This window comes from Calidris pugnax, unplaced genomic scaffold (genome assembly GCF_001431845.1).
Source record: "Calidris pugnax isolate Ruff unplaced genomic scaffold, ASM143184v1 scaffold132, whole genome shotgun sequence".
NCBI lineage: Eukaryota > Metazoa > Chordata > Aves > Charadriiformes > Scolopacidae > Calidris > Calidris pugnax.
In genome coordinates, this window is record NW_015090910.1 from 1,240,545 (window position 1) to 1,259,840 (window position 19,296).

Below are 19,296 nucleotides of genomic sequence, written 5' to 3' on the forward strand. Positions count from 1 at the left end.
TCTCACAGGGAGGGAATCTGAGAAGAATCTCAAACCAAGACTGTTTTTTAGTTTTCCATAGGATAAGGGAGACTGAAGATAGCAAATAAGTTTGTTTTTTTAAGGCTTCTGGAAAAAAAATAAAAATAAAAATCATAGCTCAGTTATAACGGCCAGAGTCCGTGTGAGGAAGAAAAGACATCTGAATGACAGAACAAAAAAAAAAGTAGATTTGCAGGGAAAGATCTGACGAAAATAAGATAAACCTTCAGCTTGAACAATTTATCTGGTTTGTTGTTACTGAGTATATCCCTAGAGAACTGAAATTTGGGCACTATCATGGTATGCTGATGCAAGGCTGGAGCGCACAGAATAAGTGAATTTTCTGAAATGCTTCTACTTTCAGCATTTATTTCACTGAAGGAAAACATTTCTTCAAGAGCTGCAAGTACTAATACTAGTTTTCCTTTCAGTAACATGACAAATACTGTTAACTAGCATTAAACAAAAAAAATATAAATTGTTGATTCAAACTGTATCTTAACATTAGAAGGGAAAGGTAGTTAAAATATAAATTGAACTTTTTTTTTTTCTCCAGAAAATACATCCGCTCAGGACAATGTATCAGCAGCATTTGTTTACAATGAAGAAAGGCTTTATGAACCTAAATATTCTCCTGCCTTATAACCAGTGCACTTTTAGGATTTTACTTCCTGGGGCATTTTTGTTTGTTTGGTTGGTTTTTTTCTAATTATTATTTTTCCAGAACAGTGTTCAAATGGTTATTTTTTATTTATTTATTTTAAAGCTGATGCTTGATCTTGAGCCATAAAGAATTTATAGCTCTGCAAGGTTAACTGCAACAAGGGAAAACAACTACACTTTCGTTTGATATTTATATGCAATGGTTTAACTCCAAATCATTTTAGAACAGTATGCTAACACAAAAGTGGATTATTGTAACACATACACTTAGAAACTATGTAGAACTGTTTTGTATCATCACTAGCCAGCTTTCTGTTAGAAGAAAAAAAATGAGAAAGAAAGAAAACTCTTATCTTTCTTCTATTTCACAGCTGTCAGTGTCCGGGCAGATGGCAAGGACAAAATGTAATTTAGTCAGAATTCATTAAGTACAATTAGGCAATTTGATAGCAATATAAAAGATTAAGACGGACATCTGAGCTAGGAGGTGTCAAAGGCGGCACCTGTTTGCTTCGTTCAAAAATAATGAAGAAAGAGAACCATCTTTGTTAACAGCTACCGGGCCGGGGACGTCAGGCACCTGTAGGAACAGAGCCCCGTGACACGACGCCGAGCTACGGTTGCACATGGACATGTCATGGAGACAAAAATCTACTGCTCTGCCTGCCAAAAATTAGCTAAAATTAGTGATTCATGTTATTCGGATCTCAAACAGGGTATAACATCAAAAAAAAAAAAAAAGGCCTAAGAAAAGGCCTAACAGAAAGGCCTACTTTCTGTTACAGGAGAAAAAACACAATTGTAAACACTTGTTTTGTTGCTTTTTGGAAAGGACATTATCAGAGTGGCCATCCTGGCACGTAATACTTACGTAAATTCTGTCCTTACTGTACCGAACTTTGATATTGTGAAGGAGAGTGGCTTCATTTAGATACATGAGGGAACCTGCAAGTAAAAGACAATCAATCACACACCATCAGGGGCTCAGGACAAGCTTCACGTACGGCCAAACCACCACAGTTTAGAATTACTGACTATTTTACTTCCGCTCCCTTTGCTTATATTTTAGTCCTTTTTTTTTTTTTTTTTTTTTTGTACCGTCTTGAGGCAGAACTGCTGATTCAATATATGTTTTAAAAACCCTAGACCTTCTCTTTACTGTACAGAGACGCGGAGCGATCCCACATAGGGAACCAGACTACAGGAGGCTCAGCTCAGGCCCTGCTCAGTGTAAGATCCCATTTTACCCGCTTTTCACACCAAAACAGTGCCTCTCCCTGCACATCGCCCCATAAGCGCAGAAATCGGTGCCTCCCCAAAACCCTAACTTCTCCTTTTCCTGCCTTCCAGCTCGCCTCTCCAGTCTCCACCACAGGGCACCACCATCTAACGGGCCTGTAGAATCACTGCTGTCTCCTGGTGAAGTTTAGATGTTTATGTTCATGGATTCCTTTGGGCCGTGCTGTCCTGCAGGCACCGATGCAGCACCAGGCACCAACCAGACTTTTTGTGCTTCAATTCTGAATTTTGCTGCTACTGGGGCCTCCTCAGAGAAACTGGGAGGGAGAGGGAAAAAAAAAAAAAATGCTAACAAAAAGACCTCTACCCATTTTTCAAATCTCTCCAGGGATGGTGACTCCACCACTGCCCTCGGCAGCCCATTCCAAGGCTTCACAACCCTTTCCCTGTAAACATTTTTCCCAATATCCATCCTAAACCTCCCCTGGTGCAACTTGAGGCTGTTTCCTCTTGTCCCATGGCCTGTTCCTTGGGAGCAGAGACCGACCCCCCCTGGCTACACCCTCCTTTCAGGGAGTTGGAGAGAGCGAGAAGGTCTCTCCTCAGCCTCCTTTTCTCCAGGCTGAACACCCCCAGCTCCCTCAGCCTCTCCTCACAAGACTTGTGCTCCAGACCCCTCACCAGCTCCATTGCCCTTCTCTGGACCCGCTCCAGCCCCTCAATATCTTTTTTTTTGTGGGGGCCCAAAACTGGACACAGCCCTTGAGATGGGCCCTCAACCGTGCCCAGTCCAGGGGGATGGTCACTGCCCTGGTCCTGTCTGGCCACACTGTTCCTGGCACAAGCCAGGATGCTGGTGGCCACCTTGGCCACCTGGGCATGCTGTTGGCACACTCAAGTCCACGCAGCTGAGAACATGGCGCTGGGACCACCCATTGCAGCTCTGTCTCCATAGACCTCTCTCCAACTTCACCTTTGTTAACAAGGCCACCCCAAGAGAAAGAGACGTTACAAGGAGACGGGTCAGAAAGTCCTAAATGAAAGTTAAAATCTCCTTCTCCCCTTGAGGGGAGGGTGTTAAAAAAAAAAAAAAAATCAGTGAACTTCAAAAGTGAAGTCATTTGGATGCTCAGTTTTGAGCTGAGGAACTACCTTATAGTCATTTTCTATGTACACTTAAGGAAAGAACCCTCTCCCTTGACCGTGTCTTCATAAGCACCTCACAGGGTTTGCAGCATGTTTGAAAGGAAGCAGTCAGCAGTTAAGCATCCTCATAAAAACTTGATAATTATCTGAACAACAAAGGCCCCCGGACCTTGGTGGGTGCCAGGACTCTCCTGCTGAAGCAGTTCTACCTGCAGACTGGGTGCCTGATGGGGCTCCCTCCCCCAGGGGATGGTGCTGCCTTTGCTCAAGACATGCAAACGAAGGCTTATGTCAGCAACTTCTAATGCATCTTCCTCAGAATAAATCCTTTAAAGAGGCATCCGTATCCAGAGGGGAAGGAAGTCACCGGAGAGAGAACTCTGAATATTCATACGGCTCACACCTAAATATAACCAGTGTATGTATGTGCATTTAATCGTCCATATATTTACTTACACTCATAGGAACAGTTCACAGGAGTGAAGTCAGGCACTAAAAGCTGGGAAATATCAACCTCAAATTTACTCCCTTTACTGCTGTGCACACAATGAGGCAGGGTTTATATGGAAAATAATTTTATCAAGTAACTGCAAGGCTCTGCATCTGCAGAATTATTTTTTTTCCTTTAATATTCTTACCTGGTAACCTGCCCCCCTTCTTTTTTTAAATTGTTTCACCTCAGAAATAAATTTTAAAAATTAAACCTTTTTTCTGGGCCATACAAAATAAAAATGCTATTTTTGTTTTTTTTCTGCATATGGTAACAACCCACCAAAACTGAGTGAGGTGTGGGGGGAGCAGGAGAGGAGTGTGAATTACAAAAAAAAAAAGTAGCAAATGCTTTGTCTCTGTGCTGTTTGCAATATTTACTGGAAAAAAATCACAAAAAGGGTGTCTCTTGCAGCTCATGCATTGGGGACATGGAAAGCTAAGGGTACAAAAAAGCAACACTTCAGCAAATCACTTCCTAGAAGGGAGTTAATCACTACAGCAGGGGTTGGAACAGCGAGTGTATTATTAACCAGTCTTGCAGGATTTTTCAGAACAGTATTATAAAGAGAGACTGAAAGCACTCAGTATTTTATTTTAAGTTTTTTCTTAAAAATTAATGCTGCTCAGCACAAATCCACTCTGGCAGAGAAGGAAAATGAACTTGGGTTTCACACAGCTTGGAGATAAACCTCAACTAGTGAAGAAAAAGGGGAAATACGTTAGAAAAGTCTCAAAGTAATGTTTGATATAGAAAGGATTACTGGAAAAAGCATTTTTAAGTTTTATGTTTTACTCAGTAACCCAAAGAAAACATTTTCTGTGATGGGAAGACTGTTTTAACTTAAATTGAATAGCTTTTTGCTGGAATCTCAGAATATTTCCATGATTTTATATCCATAATTTCAATGACCTACTAGGACACTGCAGTGCCAGGACGTCTCAGTAAAACCACCGTGAGCGATGCACAAATTAAATCACATCCCAGCAATCACCACGTGCAAGGAATACAGACACCAGCTTCGAAAAGTTTCAACCTGCCCAATGTTTGCCAAAATATAAGCCCCTGGAAACAAGGCGACCAGCTTGGTTCCACCTGCAGGGACACTGCACCACCTCATGCAGATCATCAGCTTCAGATCATCTTGCTCCTCACGGAGCAGCTCTAACTGCTGTATTTCCTGCCACGGGATACAAATCCTTACTGCTATTCCAAAACAGGAATTATGTTTAAATCACCTAAATAACCTTCAAAGTCCTAGCTCTAGTTTAAATGAGGAACAATAAAAGGTATTCTTGCCCACCACAGATAAAGTTATTGGTATTTTCACCAACCAATAGGCATCATAGATGATTAAAAGCTGATGCTAGGGCTTACTCATCCTTCTTGGTGCTCTCCCCCCAGATTTGAATGCCCTATTTGTTTCCACACATCTAACTAGAAAATATTTAACAATGTAAAAGCCCTGCGGGTCACCACCAAAGTTTATTACTCAAGTTCACCTCCGAACTCCTTCCCCAGCAGCTCTCCTGTACCCTGTTCGTTATGACCTAGTTCCTTTTCCAGTGGCCCTGACGGCTCCAGTTTTCAGTTGGAAACTAAACTACACAATAAATTATGGTTAAAATGGGCTTACTTTAAGAAGTGTAAAGGACCAGAGGTCATACATAAATTTAAGCAAATAAGCAAAACAAAGACTACAAGGAAGAAACAGGAAGCTTGTAAGGAAATCATATTCTCTTCTATACAGATTATTTTTTTTTCAAATGCATTGTTTATTTTTAAATTCTTAACTTACAATTATCTTCTACATCCTTTTTGCTGTCCTCTTCCGCAGGAAACACTTGATTGATAGCAGCCTGGAAAGTCTGTTAGATGAAAAATTATATTAACATTGTCAGAGTTCTGTAAAAATAGAAATGTAGTCCATAGATGTCTGATGGGATGATTCGGGTGAATGCACTGTAATTGTGTGAGATTTAAAAGGAAAGTGCCAGCTTTATACTTCAGCACTGGAGATTTTGCTGAGTTACTGGGTGCAAGCAGGAGCTGCTGCACGTAGGTTACTACACTACATTATAGAAATGCAGTCACTGTAATACATATTTTTATTGCAATGATATTTGACGTTTATTTCCAAAACTGCACGTAATATTGTAATATAAAAAATAACCATAAAAAAAAAAAGTATTGCAAAGGCAACAGCACTGTAAAGGACACACAACTTCCTCAGTTTTGCAAAGAAGCACAAAGAATAAAAACCAAATGATTAGTTCAGTCGAAGGACTGTGCTGCCACTATCATATGCTGGTTTTAAACAGGAATGTTTAAAGTGTTCAATACATAATACCCTCTGTATCCCCAAATACTGTAGCTTTGGTTCTTGCTTGTTGGGTTTTTTTCTCTTCAATAAATGAACACCAAAGTAAAAGAAGACCTTCCTTCGACCCTTGTATTCCAGTTATACAGAACAGCCATTTAGCAAGTGTTCACATCCAACTGGAAAAAATCCATAACAAAAGTGACTTTGTTTCTTCTTTATTCTCCAGAAATCATAATTTACATTGTTGTAACAAGGAAAGGAAAACATTCCAGCACACACGCACTGCAGCATCTGCACAAAAATACCTATTGTAGGAGGTAGGGTGTTAATTCTACTTTTTTTGTTTACCATGGTAATAGCTTGTTTGCCCGTCCTAGGAATGAACAAAAACCCTGTTGTACCCACTAGAGAGAGCAGCGGCCACATGGCTGCGGGCACAGCCTCCTTCTCCCCCTGGAAAGGGAGACGAGAAGTCTAGTCCTGTATTTGAAAGGCAACCAACTGGATCTAAAGAATGACCTTCATAAACAAACACATTCACTTGTTTAATGTTGTTCATCAGCAAGATGGTCCCATAAGAAACATCTCATGTGGAAGTTTGGGAGAAATATATCTCCACCTCAGATGTGAGCTCTTATAGCTTAAAATCATAGAATCGTTCAGGTTGGAAAAGACCCTTGGGATCATCAAGTCCAACCATCAACCCTACTCTACAAAGTTCCCCCCTTCACCATATCCCCCAGCACCGCATCTAAATGACTCTTATACATCAACGACATCTTAACCATCAAACAACGCTTACACCATCATGAACAGCCACAAATTCACAGACTCACAGAATGATCTGGGGTTGGAAGAGATCTCTGGAGATCATCCAGTCCAACCCCCTGCCAAAGCAGGGTCACCCAGAGCAGGTCCCACAGGAACGTGTCCAGGGGGGGTTTGGACTGGAGACTTTGGAGACTCCACCACCTCTCTGGGCAGCATCTTCCAGGGCTCTCACACCTTCAAAGTCAAGAAGCTCCTCCTCATGTTTAGATGGAACCTGGAGACTTTGGAGACTCCACCACCTCTCTGGGCAGCATCTTCCAGGGCTCTCACACCTTCAAAGTCAAGAAGCTCCTCCTCATGTTTAGATGGAACTTCTTATGGTGAAGTTTGTGGCCGTTCCGTCTTGTCCTGTCCCTGGGCACCACTGAAAAAAGACTGGCCCCATCCTCCTGACACCCACCCTTTCAGTATTTACAGGCGTTAATCAGATCCCCCCTCAGTCTTCTCTTCTCCAGACTAAATGACCCAAGTCCCTCTGTCTCTCCCCGTACGGGAGATGCTCCAGGCCTTTCCTCATAAGAGAGATGTTCCAGCCCCCTAATCAGCTCCCTTTGAAGTGGGAAGCGTTAAAAAATGTCTTGGAGCAGAACTAATTGCTGCCAGTCAGAAAACATTAAGTCCGTGATACCCCCTTCCCTACAAAGTTCTCATGAAGTATGCAATTTGTAGTCATAACAAATTGTGTTTTGTCATTCCCTTATCAGGATCTAAAGTGGAACAACACGCATAAGAAGCTTTCCTGAGGGAAACGGAGCTGCTGGATGATCCTGGGATGTCTGAAGGTCCATCAGACCGCCTTCCTCCCAAATACCCTTTATTGAGATAGTCTTTCTGGGAGCCTGGGGTGGCAGCGGAGGAGCTGAACACCTTCACCTGCCTCAGAAAGCTGCCAGCTGCTCTTCCCAGTTTTAGGAGGGCAGAGATTCCACCCCCCTCTTTCTCCCTCTCCCAATATCACAGTGGGAACATATTACTCTAATAATTTTCTCCGCAATAAAGGCACACCTCACTGGGTAAAGGTATATTTCAACACAGCAGTTGTTTCCCACATCATCAGTCCACTGTGCATGAGACAGAGGAAAAGTTTAAAAAAAGCGTGATTGGGCTCCACGAAAATCTAACCTCACTTCTCGTTCTTGTCTGCTGATGTGTAACACGGGTTTTAACCACTAAAAAAAGACAGATTTATTTCTTTTCACAGGGGAGAAAGAACACGATACCCAGCTTTTCTGTAAGACTCTTAACAGATCTCTGATACTTCAACGTTTCATGGATCTAAAGCCAGCCATGCCAGATCTGTCCCAGCAGAGGAAGGAAGGGTTTTTTCAATATCCTCACCACCCAGCCTTCTCATCCAAGAGAAATTTCAATGAAAAAAAATAGAATATGAGAATCCATCCTCCGTTGTGTCCTCCTTCATATTTTTTTTCACTCCATGTGAAATTGTGAATTCATTTCTAAACTATTTCAAATAATATGAGAATTCATCCTGCGTTGTGTCCTCCTTCATATTTTTTTTTTCACTCCATGTGAATTGTGAATTCATTTCTAAACTATTTCAAAAGTGATGGAACAAATAAACGACATGAAGAAGATTTATCTGAAAGCTGATGTTTTTCTGTTGGACTTTTTCAGATCAGAACATGAAGCCCAGTTTCAACTTCATCAATGACAAATTTCACTCCTGTATTTAACAGCTGGGCTGCTCTAGGTAAAGTGATTACTCGTTATGTAGATGTGTAGAGATCTGAGTATTGCCAATCACTATTAAAATCTAATATATTAAATAGGAAAACAGGCAAGGTAAGCCAGGTCTATCAATAAAAAATTATCCAAATAAATTCTTTACTATGTTGTCCCACTTATTTATTTAAAAATTTATTGTAAGGGGAAAACACTTTGGGCATTTGGTGGAAGACTTTTGCATTAAGTTTAGGACAAACTGATTCTAAGAAAATGGAGAGGGTGTTAATCTCATGAGACACTAAAGTCTCAGGAGGCAAAACAGAGGGTTTAGGGGGGTTTGTAGGGTTTTTTTCCTCTCTTTGTAATGGAGCAGCCCTTGAAATCCAATGGCAATCTTAACTATTCTCCCAGAAACCAGATGAGTGAAAAAAGATATCTTTCCATTCAAGCAGGATCTTCTTTCTACCGTGTCATCCAATACGTGTAACCGTGTCCCCCTTTATACCTTCCAGATACAGAGAGGAGACATCCCTGCTCTCAGCTGTATCTCACAAACCAACCCAGAGCAGCACGAACAGACAGACAAGAACATGTCTCATTTGAGCCAGCAAGCTGCTAAAAAAAAAAAAAAAAAAAAAAAAAACCACACAAACCTTAGCTTGAAACACTGAACTTTGGACATTCTGATCCTTCCTTTCAAAGTATGTTTATTCATTTATACTTAGCCCGGAAAAATACCTTTCTGGTTATTCACAGCATACCAGAGCAGGTGCCCCATAAAGCCCTCCCTGACCCTCCAGAACTGGCACAGAGCCCTAAGGTGCCTCTCGGTTGACTGCAGGAGGACTGTCAGCGGGAGCCTGAGCCCCACACACCTTCCCAGTGACTCCCAGAAACTCATCAATGGTGATTCTCTAGGAAATGCCTGTCCCCCAACTCCTCAGTGCCACCAGGCTCCCAGCTGGCAACTCAGGGTGCAAGTCCCCTCTGAGGCATCTCTTCCTAATGGCTTGGCTTTGATTTCCTACCTCTGGGAAAAGAGCAAGTTCTCCATTTGGCAGTTTCACCACCATCTGCCTTCTCCCAAGGCAGCACAAAGAACACAACAAAATAAGATCTGTGCAACAGGCTCTGAGGTTAGGATTCCCAGCAAATTCAGAAAAGCACACCCCAAGTGGAAGTGTAAAAATAATATTAGTTGAGTTTAACTACTGGCTGCCTTTCTACCTCCCCCCTTCCTTCTACACCAGCATGTGGGCCAAGGCTGCCAGCCCCCAGTCTGGTCCGGAGCCCACGGTGGGGGACCACACTCATTAGCAAACCCCTCTCTGGTTTCTCCCTTTTCTTTCCAGCCGTGGCATTTATTTGCAAGCTGATGATCTGGTTGTGGGGAAGCAGCTCCCATGGTGTAACGCACGCGTCCTCTCTTCTGATAACAGGCTGCTGCAGCTTGGATTACTCTTGTCTGTGCAGGGCTGGGTGACTCTGATCCCCACCCCTCTCTCGACACCCAACCTCCACACAGAGATGGAAATGCCTTTGCTGACCCTTGTTTGGGCTGCGGTACCCAAAACTGCTATTACTTTATAAGTAAATCAAGTGTGTTGGCCAACTGCCTTCTCCCGCTCTGGACCGGGCAACTCAGTTTCATAATAGAAAGCAATTTATGGCCACACTGGCCTCGGGTCCTCCTCATCCTCGCTGCCCTCCCGAAAACTTTCCACTTCTTCCTTTTTCATAGAATCATAGAATTGTCTAGCCCGGAAGGGACCTCCAAAGGTCTCAGGTGGCTCTGCTCCCTGACCTCGCGAGGGGCCGCTCAGCAGCACCAGAGCTTCCCACCGGTGGGGTGGCTGCGAGGGGACCGTTCAGCAGCACCAGAGCTTCCCACCGGTGGGGAAGGGGAGAAAAGACTCTAAAAGATGGTGAAACTGCTGCCTTGCAGCACTTATTGCAGTTACCAGCAACACATTTTAATTAACCATGAAGTGGTATAAAGGGCAATAATCAAACAAATGCATACACGCTTCCTCTTCGGCCTCTGATCTCTGGTGAGCCACCAGCGCCCACAGAGAATACATGTGACATGTTAATGACCCAGATTAAAAAATAATAATAAGTTACACTGCCCGGATATGTTTACAAGATCAGGTTACTCCTCTCCTCCCTGTAATTATCATGGGCAACTCCAGAGCTGCTGGATCACTCCTTCTTACCGAAAAGCACTTCTGAACTATCATTTTAAGCAAACAAAGTTGATAATAATGGGTATTAATGCTGACGACTTCAAATGAATGGTCTAAGCTCACAGGAACAGAGTCTTCTTAAAAAGACAAAAAGCAATGAGAAACAGTGCACTATAAAAAGCAATCAATGACACCTTGAAGAGGCGGAGAAGGTAATCAAGAAAGTGTTTTACTCCACCTCTATTAATATAAGGAAGTTTGATAATTAGAAATATAGGACCATAATCTCTTCGGTATTTAGACTGGGAAGTGTTTGTTCCCTTAGAGCAACGAACATGAGGCCCTTAATTGATCTGCTTAATTCAAGAAAACAGCCAAGAGCAGAACAACAAACTTTCTAGATAAAAGAGATTGTCTGTTGTGAACCATGATGCAAAATATTTCTATTTTAGGATCATTTTTTGTTTTTTTTAAAAGAAAACAACAACAATGTTCCCTGAAAGGAATGTAAATTAGAAATAAATACTGACTCAGGAACCTCCTTATTGCCTGCTTCTGTTTCAATATACAGACTTCTGCTCTTTATCACATCAGAGCCATTTGGGAACATAAACAGAAATAGGGGTGGGGGTGACAATCACTTCGGACAGTTAAAGACTACTTAGCCATGCCTTTGGGATATTTAATATTCTTGCCTGAAGAGTTTTGCTCTTCCCCAGACTGGAGAACGCACACTGCCCCTGCTAAACCTACAGACTTCACCTCTCACACAAACATCAGCCCTCGCACTTGCTTTACATTTCTAAGGAAAGCAAAATCCACTTCCTCTCCAAGATGCAGAAGAAAGCCAGCCCATAAACACTGCCCCCAAAGGAAGGGCTGCTGCACAACCTTTTGACCTGTGACAAGGCATCCTCTACTATTGTTGACGTGAATAAAGAAGCAACAACAAACATTTTGCCTTTTCCTCACCAGAAAGGAAAGAACTGTTAGAAAGGGCACACATCGCATACTCACAAAGACCAAAATCACAACTTTTAAATCACTGTCTGATCTTCTATAAGCTTGTAAAAACCACGATGCTGACCACGGGAATTAGGATAATTAATAGATACAAGGCCTTTCCTGTAAAAACTGACGTGTAATTACGACATACTGAATCTGAAAGATGTCATGATAAATAAAGCCCTTGGAACACACTAATTAGGATGAATTAAGATGTCATTTTAAAGGTTACATTTATTTTGGCTTTACTTCGATGTAGCAATTCCATAGGACCTTTGTTTGACATCGTGTTACTTCTCAAGGTACTTGAGGTAAGAGGATTCATCTCTCAATCTTCATCAGTCTCATAGTAAGTGTCTAATCTAAGCCATAGCCTAGGACACTCTGTAGGACACTCTCTGTGCATGCAAGGGAAAACAGAGAAGCTAATCTCAACACAAGACTCTTAACCAGTCTCTAATTTGGACAAAGAAAGTATTGAAACAAATAGTTATGGAGTTTTAAACCTCCACTCTTTCATGAGGGTCCTGCACCTGGGTGGGGACAACCACCAGTATCAATCCAGGCTGGGGATGAAGGGATGGAGAGCAGACCTGAGGAGAGGGATTGGGGGTTTTGATGGATGAAAAGCTGGATGCAACTTTTCTGCGCTGGCAGCCCAGAAAGCTAAAGCTAAACAAAGATCCTTAGCCAAACTTCCAACAGAAAACTTATTTTCCACTCCTTCAGGCTGCGTGTAATTGTAGAGACTGGCAAAGAGTAGGCCTGCAGGTAACACAGTCTTTGTAAAGTTTTTCTCTGTTCGTTTGTGAGACACTTACCTTGCCTTTCTGATTCAAAGGTTCAATAGTTAAGTTGTCAGGGCCAATGTCCACAATCATCCCCATCTGAAACCCATCAGTTGGGTGTGGAGCCCAAACGGGCTTCCCGTCCTCCATTGTGGGATCTAGCCAGTATTTCCTGTAAGAAAAAAAAAAATACAGATAAAAAAAATTGTATACAAACATAGTAAGCTATCAGGATTCACCACTGAGACTTTAGTTTACTGTGTTTATTCATATTATTCCCTGTGGAAGTCGCCGGCCTGTCAGGACAAGGTTCTTCCAGCCTTTGCTTCCAGAGGACACCCTCAGGCTTGAGTGTGGAGAAGATTCAAGACCAGATCCATTTGGGGGCGGGGGGTGCTCCACAGACTGCTCCCTGCAGCTTTTCCCCCCATTTCCCTCACTTGTGAACCAAAAAGTGGGTTTATCTCACGATCAAAACAGAAATACAAGACAGATTTGAAGCTAAGACTCTACTAGGAATGTGTACACACTTGTATCTGTAGGTAGATGTATAGGCTCCAGTATATATTTACATGCATGTGGTGTGCCCTATGGCTAAAGGATACCCGTCTGCACCTGATTTGGTGTGCAAACACTTGAATTTGGGTAATGGGAACATGTCGAGGCTCGTGAGCAGAAATCCAGGTCTTTGCCATTGAGAGGAATGAGGGTGAATTTATCGTACAAAGACTGACCCCTCACACCACACACCACACACACACCCTCACACCACAATGTCACAACCCGGCCTCTGAAGGAAACCCCAACCTGACTTCCTACAAAAATACGATGTGAAAATTACATCAGAGGAATCTTTGATGAACAAGTGAAATAGATGCAAAGGCCGAGACGTTCAAACCTTCGGCGCCTCGAGTGAGGCAGCTAAATAAGCTCCCAATTAAAAAGGGGTATTTGATTGCATGCAACGCTCATTGAACTACCCAGGAAAGCTGCCAGGATTGGCACACTCTAAATGGCTAATGGTGCCATTTCAAATATGCTGAATTAGTTGTCAAAAAAAAGAAAAAACAACCAAAAACCAACCCTACTTTATAATCCTTACCCTAATAAGAATAAGGAGTCCCCATGGCTTGAAAGGCTCACCTCTCCTGGCTCTTTCTTACTCCCCTCCAGAACTCATTCACACACTAAACTGACAGGTTTTAGTGATTCCAAAATTTGTAAAGAAGTATCTCATCTCACCAAGGTGTAAGATGCCTCTCTGTGTATGGCCAAAATGAGCCTGCCAAGTGGCCAAGAACACACTGGCAGCAAACTCCAAGGGTCTATAAGCCAGGAATCACATCCCACATTTTTCTTTCCCCACATCTGAAGGAAAAGGAGGTCCAACATTTCTCACAAGCAAGGAGGGCTGCAGGCACATTTGCCACGGGCAGTAAAAAGGTTCATGGGCCCACCAGAAAGTGGTAGCACCATCAGCAGGAGAGGACACCCTTGTCCCAGGACATGCTGCCCATCGACCTGCTTTTTGTTGCCTCCAAGGACTTTAGAAAGGTTTGAGGAGAAGGAAAAGGCTGGCTGTAACCGCGCTGGGAACGCAGCTGGTCTTGGCATATCCCTTGTGGAGCACTGTGACCGCAGCTGGTCTTGGCATATCCCTTGTGGAGGAATAAGACAATTTGTTGTTAACTTTGATGTGAAATGATAAAAGATAAAAGGTAATTCTAAAGCAGAGATTCAGAACGCAAAGTCAAATATTTTTTAAACAAAGTAACGTTCTGAAGAGACTTTGAAAAACTGCTTATAGATTCCCTAACTTAGTGTTGATGTCTGCTTTTGTGGTTAAATTTACTCAAACAGATTTTTTCCCACCCCAAAATCAGTTCAGGATGTAAGAAGCTCATGAAGATTTCAACAAATGTTTCTAGTATACTCTACTCACGCAATTCATGCTATTTAAAACATGATATTTAATACAGGAAAACTTGTGGTTTGTTTTTCCCTCATGAACAGAGTGTATTAACTTCTTTTAACCAACCATAGAAAGTTTACGTTCTAAAACCTTGAGTGTCACATTCACTTCTATTTACTTCAAACCTTTCCATCCCAGGAACTCTATGAAACACCATCATCTTCCTCATCACGTGTTGCCAGCGTTCTACAATAAATCCTGTAAAACAACCTCTGTTCTCACTCACAATTGCCCGTTGGCCGTTTTTGCTTTACTTCAGGACATGTAAATCAGACCTAGTATAAATCACAGTTTTATGGGGGTTTTTTTTGGTGTGCTGTTTTAGCCAGATGTGACCTCTGAGCACAACTGCCACTGCGGGCGCAGTTGCTAAACAGCTGAATTTATTTCTGGACCTACCCAGGCCTTCATTTCTTCCCAAACCTACCATTTGCTTTCAAAATGCTAGTTCAAATTAGTACTTAGCTGCTGTGTCCCACAACCACTGAAAACAAGGCTCTCTCTTCCACCCCGAGTAGCACAGCCAGGGCTCCGGACGTTAACTATGTCGCACAAGAAACAAACCCTGAAATTACTGTCAAGATTTCTGCCAAAAGTTAGAATCCGACCTCCCCAATTAGCACCCGGATTCCCCTGCTCTGCTCCCTCACACAGCCTTTTTTCTTTCTTGCTTATTCCTAAGCCTACTTCATGCTTTGTTAATAAATTGCAACAGGGGAGCGTCACGAGCTAAAAAAATCCTCTTGGAGGACAGAGCAGTGACTGAATTCAGCCACCACCAGGAAATGAACGTTTAAAGAAAAATTCCTGAGGCTTTGCAAGCGTCTTAGAAGCCATTGGGTAAAAGCACCTAAATACGAGCGTGGTTCACAGGACAAGCCCTTTTAATAAATACTGCTTTCTGCCCCAGAAGTGACACAAAGGCAGTTGTAATACTTTTTGGGTTTGGCACCACTCCCTCTCTGCCAGCTGGGACTCTGAGAGGCAGCACGTTAAAATGGGATACCCAAACCTCTCAGTTTCTACCTGTTATCTACCCCTCCAGCTGATGGACAGGCCATGAACAGATGCATGAAACCCATTCCCAAATCATCCCTTGACTAGCTGGTTTCCAATCCAGGATATGAAGGAAAGGGAAGCAAAAAATTTTCAAGTTCAACTACCTGATGTAAGTCCTTTAGAAAAAGAGCGCTTCCTTCAGCATGAAAATACGCTTTACTGATTAAAACATACACACCACAGAGTATAAACTGGGGAAAATACAGATTTGGATGGAGAACCTTCAAAAACCAGCCCCAGCCTGGTTACAGACCATTCATTAATAGTCTCAGTGGGAACAAATTTTTTTGCATCCACCCAAATCTAATCTACAGGCAGCCACCTTCACTATGCCATTGAAAAAAGTACACTGTTTCTGGAAACTGTGAAAGCAAAAAGACCCACATCCAGGCTAAAAGCACCAATCTGAGAGAAGTATCACCAAACACACAGAGTCACTTCAACGATGCTTCCCAACAAAGAAGGCCCAAACGAACTGTCTTCCACACTTGGGTTTGTACGTATGTACTCAACATGTATTAAAGATTAAAGCAGTTGGTTGGAAGTTGTTTGGTCATTTTGGTCTCCACCATTAAGACTTTTTCCAGCACAACTGAGAGAATTCACAAAGGTTGTGCTTATAACTGAGAAGTCAGTCACCTTTTTCTCCTTCTGTAGTTGAAAAACGAGACCAGGAGCCCCATACTGGAGTTTGTCTCTGGGCTGAGCAGGAGAGGGACAGCAATAAAACAAGCCTTCATCTAAAGCTGGTAAACTTAATAGCTATGCCTTCAAATGTCAGATTTTATATTTTCATAATTGGCAAGCGGTAATAGACCTTGCCTTAATTATCAGTGATAGGATTCAACACATTCAGTGCTGGCAGAACCAAGCAGTTCAGACAACCCCCAAGGCAAAACTACACCGTGCTCCCCAGATTACAACAGCAAGAAAAACACCCACCGGCTCTTCTTTAACTTCTTCTGCACTATTATTCCCTCTTTTGGAGAATCTTTAATAACATCATTTTTCACAGAAATTATCTACATGACACACTGAGCACATGAACCAAGGCAGAATTCCTCAGCTGAAAGCCGGCACATTATCATCCCCCCTTGTGTTTACTTAAATATTAGTGATTTTAAAAGAATGTAATACAACCACATTTTGACTTTGTGAAGTACTCAAAAGGAAATCAAACACTACAACTTGGTGAAAGAATTCCAGGAAGGCAAAATACAGTAAAACCATTTTAAACCTGTTGCCAGAGCCCAGAGGGAGGAATTTGCATGATCCCATCCTATTTACTGTCCTATGAATGGTTTGCTGCTCCAAGGCACTGCACCGATTGCTGAATTCACTAATTAAAAGAAGTGAAAAATTTAACTTAATGAAACAACAATAATGTCTCATTGGGTTGACTAAATCCAAGGGAAATAGAATAGGTATAGTATCAAATTATTACAGTAAAATTACTTGTTATTTTATATTTAAAAAAATACTACTTGTGTGTTTAAGAGATGCTCAGAATTCCACAGGGTACGTGAGAACGCTCTGGGAAAGGTCCTGTGAACACCCAGGACAGGCCAGAGGGAGGAAAACACCAATAGACAGTGGTAGCTCACTGTCATTCAAGTCATTTTTTCAACTCTAGATCATTGTTTAACTGAAAATTGAAAAAAAGAAATCAAAGCTCAGGCAGCATCCAGCACTCTGATGGGGGTGACATAATATTTGAAAGGAACTGTAGATATAGTACAGAGATTTTTATATCTATTTTTGGAGCCAAATGCAATACAGTCACATCAGCATTGTTTAACTGAATATTGAATCCAATCAATTTTTATTTCTTATTTACTTTTCCAATTTACTGTACAACTTCTCTGCACTGACCCCCCCCCAGTTTAGCCACCCCAAACTGCAGGGTTTTCATACCTACTTCAGAGCACATCGGCAGGCAACTGTGTCCCGTGGACTTCTGCCAGCCCAGAAAAGAAGGAAAACGGGCTGGGATGCAGCACAGCACAAACTTATCTTCAGAAACGATTTGCTTTGAAAATGGTAATGCTGACTTGTTAATTGCCAACACATTTTGTAGATGTGTGGAAGTAAAAGGGAGAGTAACAGTTCACACAGCTGAGAAATACCAGATGAAAACTTCTTTTACAGCTACATGATCCAACTGCCAATTGAAGCACAGCAGCTGATGAAATTATTCTCCTGGCACTCTCATTTTCTTGTATATTTGCATGTATCAATGAGTTTTGAATACTGAGCAGTGAGAAACTGATTACTGTAGTACTTCCATATGAATCGCTTTTCTGTATTTATATTCACTTTGCATTTAGCATAGACCTAGGAAATACCCACTCTGCTGTTGTGGCTACTACTCAAAACATTAAAAAAAATATATATGTATATACAAGCCAATCCCTCATGCCTAAAGCAGAAGAGAAATCTAGTTTTATTTTCTCCACATTAAATGTAGCAATTCCCAATTATAAAAAAACCTGTTCTGGACCTCGGTAAAGCAATTCTGCAACGTTCAGTATCATTTCTCCAACACCCTCCCCTGGAACATCCATGCTCAGAAGAACAAATTTTAAGGAGCAGAAGAAGGGGTGTGATGGGAAAAGGGTTAGTGAGAGACCTAGACAGCTTATTCTAAACCATCTCACCTTCCTGTGTCCCAATTTCTGCCTGAGCCCATTCCCCCAAACTCTGCTCCTGCCCCTTCCCCTCCCGGTCACCCTGAGGAACGCTGACCCAGGGCAGGAGATGGGCTGAGTAAGAATGAAGAAAACCACACAATTATTGTGTCCACAAATATTTAAATGGCTGCTGCATCCAAGTAAGTTCCTAAAAAGAAACAATCTTTATCTCAGTGGGAAGAAGTTTCCTCCACAGGAACTGAGAGTTTCATGTGTATCACTGTTGTGGGAATACAGCGTCACACGTGTTGAGCTGAAGGCAAGAACTCTTCCAGTGCACAAAAACATTGATTTCATGCTGATTACTTCTCTGTGTGCGTGCACCTTTCACAGAACAAAAATATAGCTCATTTAAAAAGGACAAAATCATTTTAAAAGTTCCAGTGGAAGCTGCTGTAGGAAGCTTATCTGACACAATATGTACTTTAACTGGTCAGGCTGCTTCAAAGGCCGAGTGGCTCTTACTGCTGTTTACGAAGTGCCAAGAGCTTCAGCACCACCTGGGAAACAAAAATAAATCCTTCCTGGCCAAGAAAATCTGCCATTGAGGGTTATAGCAAAGCTCCAAGAAAGCCAAAGGAAGGGAAGAGTTTGGAGAATCACAACAGAGACACCAACTCCGGGTACGGCAGAAGAAGCGAGTTCACAGGAGGGTCTGGAGACAGAAAAGGACCATCCATTGCACCATTAGAAGAGAGACTGCAACCACCACAAATCCCCACTTGAATGAACCAAGATGTGTGAGATGATGACAGGGAATGGAGAAGACTGAAGGTCAAAAGAGACTTAGCAAAGGAAGATGGCAACACGTGGTCTATACTCCCTCACAGATTGATACTGGCTCATATTTAAATGCTGAGTAATCACGACCACGTTTGCACCTGCTGGGATGGACTTCCCTGAAGAACAACCAAGGCATATATGATGGGAAAAAAAAGAAAGTTGATTTCTACAAACCCAAAGGAATAATTTGAAGGGAACAAGCAGCTTCCATCTGTCATCAATGCCAACAGATTTAGCTCTGGGCAAGCTGTAGTTTGGAAACATTTGCTTAGACCTTTCAAAGAAAAAGCATTCATCTTGTATAAAGCTTTGTTTGGCAAACCTAAAAAAAAATAAAATAACAGTAGTTCTAGGTTCAAGAACTTCAAATCTACCAAAAGGCACCATCTAACCAAAACCACCACCAGCTGCAAA

The 19,296-nt window shown here is 42.1% G+C and overlaps 1 protein-coding gene across 1 annotated transcript in view; it reads right to left on the minus strand.

The window, feature by feature from the left end:
• MYO6 (myosin VI) overlaps nt 1-19,296 on the minus strand; it is a 107,686-nt gene that overhangs the window by 63,202 nt on the left and 25,188 nt on the right. Inside the window, exons 2-4 of the mRNA XM_014949352.1 lie at nt 12,412-12,550; nt 5,358-5,427; nt 1,556-1,629 (exon numbers count right to left, since the gene is read on the minus strand). Coding sequence (XP_014804838.1) covers nt 1,556-1,629; nt 5,358-5,427; nt 12,412-12,528 — 261 coding nt within the window. The 5' untranslated portion in view covers nt 12,529-12,550. The remainder of the gene's footprint in view (nt 1-1,555; nt 1,630-5,357; nt 5,428-12,411; nt 12,551-19,296) is intronic.